This window comes from Salvelinus alpinus, chromosome 28, assembly GCF_045679555.1.
Source record: "Salvelinus alpinus chromosome 28, SLU_Salpinus.1, whole genome shotgun sequence".
NCBI classification, from domain to species: Eukaryota; Metazoa; Chordata; class Actinopteri; order Salmoniformes; family Salmonidae; genus Salvelinus; species Salvelinus alpinus.
In genome coordinates, this window is record NC_092113.1 from 30,638,537 (window position 1) to 30,645,009 (window position 6,473).

Here is a 6,473-nt window from a genome sequence, read left to right on the forward strand (position 1 = left end):
CCTACCAACCAGTAAGAATTCCGGCTCTCACAGATGTTAGTTTTTCTTTAAGAAGCCCTCCTGTTCTCCACTCATTACCTGTATTAACTGCACCTGTTTGAACTCGTTACCTGTATAAAAGACACCTGTCCACACACTCAATCAAACAGACTCCAACCTCTCCACAATGGCCAAGACCAGAGAGCTGTGTAAGGACATCAGGGATAAAATTATAGACCTGCACAAATGGGTCTTCCAAATGGACAATGACCCCAAGTATACTTCCAAAGTTGTGGCAAAATGGCTTAATGACAACAAAGGTATTGGAGTGGCCATCACAAAGCCCTGACCTCAATCCCATAGAAGATTTGTAAGCAGAACTGAAAAAGCGTGTGTGAGCAAGGAGGACTACAATCCTGACTCAGTTACACCAGCTCTGTCAGGAGGAATGGGCCAAAATTCACCCAACTTATTGTGGGAAGCTTGTAGAAGGCTACCCGAGACGTTTGACCCAAGTTAAACAATGTAAAGGCAATGCTACAAAATACTCATTGAGTGTATGTAAACTTCTGACCCACTGGGAATGTGATGAAAGAAATAAAAGCTGAAATAAATAATTCTCTGACATTTCACATTCTTAAAATAAAGTGGTGATCCTAACTGACCTATGTTAATTGTGAAAAACTGAGTTTAAATGTATTTGGCTAAGGTATACGTAAACTTCCAACTTCAACTATACACTACCGGTCAGAAGTTTGGGGTCACTTAGAAATGTCCTTGTTTTCAAAAGAAAAGCACATTTTTTTGTCCATTAAAATAACATCAAATTGATCAGAAATACAGTGTCGACATTGATAATTTTGTAAATGACTATTATCCCTGGAAACAGCAGATTTTTTATGGAATATCTACATAGGCGTACAGAGGCCCATTATCAGAAACCAGAACTCCTGTGTTCCAACGGCACGTTGTGTTAGCTAATCAAAGTTAATAATTTTATAAGGCTAATTGATGATTAGATAACCTTTTTGCAATTATGTTTGCACAGCTTAAAACTGTTGTTCCTGATTAAAGAAGCAATAAAACTGCCTTCTTTAGACTAGTTGAGTATCTGGAGCATCAGCATTTGTGGGTTCAATTACAGGCTCAAAATGGCTAGAAACAAAGAGCTTTCTTCCAAAACTCATCAGTCTATTCTTGTTCTGAGAAATGACGGCTATTCCATGCGAGAAATTGCCAAGAAATCGAAGATCTCGCACAACGCTGAGTACTACTCCCTTCACAGAACAGCACAAACTGGCTCTAACCAGAATAGAAAGAGGAATGGGAGGCCCCAGTGCACAACTGAGCAAGAGGACAAGTACATTAGTGTCCAGTTTGAGAAACAGACACCTCACAAGTCCTCAACTGGCAGCTTCATTAAATAGTAACCGCAAAACACCAGTCTCAAAGTCAACAGTGAAGAGGCGACTCCGGGATGTTGGCCTTCTAGGCAGAGTTCCTCTGTCCAGTGTCTGTGTTCTTTTGGCCATATTAATCTTTAATTTTTATTGGTCAGTCTGAGATATGTTTTTTTCTTTGCAACTCTGCCAAGAAGGCCAGCATCCCGGAGTCGCCTCTTCACTGTTGACGTTGAGACTGGTGTTGTGTGTATGTAGGTATGTATATTACAATGCATTCGGAAAGTATTTAGACCCCTTGACTTTTTGTACATTTTGTTACGTTAAAGCTTTATTCTAAAATGTATTAAATCGTTTCACCCCCACACAATACACCATAATGACAAAGCAAAAACATGTTTTTAGAAATGTTTGCAAATTTATAAAAAATACAATTTAAAAAATAAAATATTTCATTTACTTAAGTATTCAGACCCTTTCCTTTCAGTACTTTGTTGAAGCATCTTTGGCAGCGATTACAGCCTCGAGTTGTCTTGGGTATGTCAGTTCAAGCTTGCCACACCTGTATTTGGGGAGTTTCTCCCATTCTTCTCTGCAGATCTTCTCAAGCTCTGTCAGGGTAGATTGGGAGTGTTGCTGGACAGCTATTTTCATGTCTCTCCAGAGATGTTCGATCGGATTCAAGTCCGGGCTCTGGCTGGGCCACTCAAAGACATTCAAGGACCTGTCCCGAAGCCACTCCTGCGTTGTCTTCGCGTTGGAAGGTGAACCTTTGCCCCAGTCTGAGGTCCTGAGCGCTCTCGAGCAGGTTTTCATCAAGGATCTCTCTGTACTTTGCGCCGTTCATCTTTCCCTCAATCCTGACTAGTCTCCCAGTCCCTGCTGCTGAAATACAACCCCACAGCATGATGCCATCACCACCATGCTTCACCGTAGGGATGGTGCCAGGTTTCCTCCAGACATAACGTTTGGCATTCAGGCCAAAGAGTTTAATTTTGGTTTCATCAGACCAGAGGATCTTTTTTCTCATGGTCAGAGTCTTTAGGTGCCTTTTGGCAAACTCCAAGTGGGCTGTTATGTGCCTTTTACTGAGGAGTGGCTTCCGTCTGGCCACTCTACCATAAAGGCCTGATTCGTGGAGTGCTGCAGAGATGGTTGTCCTTCTGGAAGGTTCTCCCATCTACACAGAGGAACTCTAGAGCTCTGTCAGAGTGGCCATCGGGTTCTTGGTCACCTCTCTGACCAAGGGCTTTTCCCCAAATTGCTCAGTTTGGCCTGGCGGCCAGCTCTAAGAACAGTCTTGGTGGTTCCAAACTGCTTCCATTTAAGAATGATAGGAGGCCACTGTTTTCTTCGGGACCTTCAATGCTGCAGATATTTTTTGGTACCCTTCCCCAGATCTGTGCCTTGACACAATACCATCACGGAGCTCCACGGACAATTCCTTTGACCTCATGGCTATGTTTTTGCTCTGACATGCACGGTCAACTGTGGAACCTTATATAGACAGGTATGTGCCTTTCCAATTCATGTCCAATCAATTGAAATAACCACAGGTGGACTCCAATCAAGTTGTCAAAACACATCTCAAAGATGATCAATGGAAACAGAACGCACCTGAGCTCAATTTCGAGTCTCACAGCAAAGGGTCTGAATATTTATGTAAATAAGGCATTTCTATTTTTATTATTAATAAATAAGCAAAATTTTCAACAAAAACTGTTTTGCTTTGTCATTATGGGGTATTATGTGTTTGAGTGCTTTTTTATTATTTTTATTATCCATTTTAGAATAAAGCTGTAACGTATCAAAATGTGATAAAAGTCAAGGGGTCTGAATACTTTCCGAAGGCCCTGTGTATATATATATATATATAAGGATGAGTGTGTGTGTTTGGAGGTGCTTCTCTGTCTGTGCGTGTGTGTCTGTGTGTCCATACACTTGAGTGGGTGTCTATTAGATAAGGGTTTCACTATCTTAAGTGACTATATAGATCCGCCATTACTGGCAGAGAACAATCACCATCTGGTGCCTACATCCGCAATCATAATAAGGAGTGATAACTTCTAAACCCACTGAACAGCATCCTGCAGGGTCGGTATAATTTGTGGAACGTTACAACAGGAATCTGTTCCACAAACTTCATAAAGTACAAGGTTGCCAACAAACAACGCATACAAAGTAGCATGATCAATTCACCTAGCTAACTAGCTGCCGAATAGGCATCAACTCACCAACGTAGCTTATACTTAATCTTTGTCCATAGGCTACCAGAGACATTTTTCTGAATAAACGTGGTGAGGGAAAACTTTATGAAATAGCCCATTCCCTACCCGGTATCTTATTCAGCCACTATACAACTTTGTATGAGTTGTTTGTTGGCAACCTTGTTATTTCTGAAGTTTTTAGAACAGATTTCTGTTGGAACATTCCACAAATTATACCCACCCCATCCTGCCATCTCCACTGACAATACCTTTTATCAATCAATTCATATCCATAATCTCAATTATTTTCAGTCCCTATTTTAATAAAGCCACTGGTCTGCACTACAGTGCGTTATTACAATGGTGGAAACACTGTTAAAGAACAAGGTTAAGGTTAATCATACAGGTGATGTATATGGCCTGAATTACTGAGCATTAACACCAATTATTTAGCAGAGTGAGGTAACAAAGGATGAAAGAAGGAGTAGGACAGCCTGATGGTTTTGGTAATGATCGATCTGGCTTAAGTAACCCGATTAGTAAACACTAAAATGAGTTGGTCACCATAACAAACCAAGTATTGGCACACTGATGACCTTTAACACTACAGTACTATTTCACTATTGGTCATGACATGAAGAAAGGCCACACTGAGAACATATGCTTAAGTACACACACACACACCAAAAACTAAGGGCCACATAAACTCTAGCCTTATTTGACAGATATGCATGTATTTTTCCTGATGACCCCTAACACCTACATTTAAGCAACAGAGCTTTGTTCATATTTTACACCTTGCACTGTAGATGATGTAGGCCTACTGTATGTATTCAGTTTACTGAGTGACAGTCAGGTATAACTATTTACATAATATTTGCATTACACTGTTACAGTGGTTGTCAATGATTGTCTCAGGTGTTCTCCATCTTGTTTAAACACATAACATAGTAGACACACACACGCCAAAAAGTTAAATAAATGCTTCTTTCTCACTCTGTTCTCCATTTGTCTGTGATATCAAATAATATGAGTTCTTTGTAAGTTAAACTGTTTCAGATAACCTACCCGAAGCACACATCTGAAATATACTTTTACGCACGTCTTAATCGTTTATAGCAATACACACCACTTTTGCTTTCTGGTAAAACTATTTTCGAATGACTTGGGCTAAATTACAAACGCTAAAGTAGACTAATTCAATTAAATTACCCCCACATATGTGCGCATAATAGCCTATGCATATCTCTCTTATTCAAAAACAGAAAACTTTAACTAAATATAAAAAAGACTCGAGTATATTTGAATAAATTGCACCTTTGTCATCTCGTATTACCGTCACTTTGATATTCGCTTTGGGACAGTAAAGAGGCTATATCAGTTTGATAAGAATAACATCTAATATTGTTCAAGACCAATATACGTGTGAATGTCCTCTTACCCGCAGCCCTTTTCGGCGCCTGCTGTTTCCTCCTTGGCATTTTTTAACTCGTAGTTCACGTAGCTCACTCTGTCCAGGTGAAATCAGTATGCAGTCTAATAAGCTAGTCCATGCAGAGCGAGCGACTCTCTATTTTGCTCTCAGAGTAGCCTACTTCTTTCCTCTTACTATAAAATCCAGAGTCAGAAAACGTTGCCTGGGCAATGCAGGTGTCAAAGCAATTCTTCTTCTTTCACCGTTCCTAGATCATATAGGGCGTATTGTCTTCTCCTTTTCTTTCCGTTTCGGTCCACCAAAGCCATAGGACGACGTCCGTCAGATAGATAGATGCCAGTCAGGTTCTGAGAGCACCCTGTATTGAATAGCATATATGGAAGGAAGAGCGTAAAACGTTTTGGTAATGGTACAGTAGACTATATCACGCAAGGAGCAGGCAGGGTGAGGCGATGCCAGCAAACATCGATACATAGTACAAACTGAACATTAAAAACTCCTCCCTCCTCGCCTGGACTTGATGATGGCAGTGAGACATTTGGTCGTCACTAGCCACAAAGTCATAATTAAGTCTAAACCCCGCCCATTTCTAAAATGTATCTTATTGCCAATTTTCGTTTTATGTCTATGGAAGCTAGTGGAAACCAAACATTTGTTACGCTCAATAACTTATTAAAGGGACAGAGGCCAGAGAAAACACCAGGATATGGCCCAGTAGAAACTGTAAAAAAGGTACTAGACGTCATCGATTTAAATTCCCTTTTGTTTTCACAATGTTTTGCTGAGGTGTTGGAAGAAAGAAATAGACATTTGAAAACTGAAATTGCTTCCAAACATAGTAAATGCTATATTATGAGGTTATAGAGTTGTATAAGAAGTATTCAACACCTGTTTATGTCTTTGTAATCTGTGATTCAGTCTTGCGTAGCATCATGTTCATCAACTTCACATTCACCCTCACAAAAACACGTTTTGTGCTCTAATATTGTGCTCTAATATTTTGGAAATATCTTGTACAGTGATAATTATGTCTAATCCCCGTCCATTTCTACCATTTCTGTTTGAGAATTGCAATGCTGCAGGAGAACTTGACCAACTGCTTCACCAGAAATGTCCTTACTAGATTATTGAGGTAAGTAGGTACCTGTATGTTTAGACAAATTGTGTTCCTATTACATAGAGAAGCTACTCATGACATAATCAGAAACTAGGTTTAGGTAATATGATGGATGACTTAGGTGGTCCTCACAGTGCAACATGATCTCACAAACCCTTTCGGAGAAACTGGTTTGCCCTGGCCAGTCCGTCCCTACATTACAAATGGCTTCATAATAATATTCCATCATGCCATTTATGTGGATATCAGTCATCTTACCCACAATGCCAGCGACCTCCCCTGAACTCGGCCTGAACCGGTGTGATCAATCACGGCTTAGATGCAACCACAGCCAT

The 6,473-nt window shown here is 40.2% G+C and overlaps 1 protein-coding gene across 1 annotated transcript in view; it reads right to left on the reverse strand.

The window, feature by feature from the left end:
* Positions 1 to 5,537, reverse strand: part of LOC139557629 (teashirt homolog 2-like) — a 75,833-nt gene extending 70,296 nt beyond the window's left edge. The window contains exon 1 of the mRNA XM_071372685.1: positions 5,028 to 5,537. Within this exon, the coding sequence (XP_071228786.1) occupies positions 5,028 to 5,067 (40 nt within the window). The 5' untranslated portion in view covers positions 5,068 to 5,537. The remainder of the gene's footprint in view (positions 1 to 5,027) is intronic.
* Between the last annotated feature and the right edge of the window lie 936 nt (positions 5,538 to 6,473).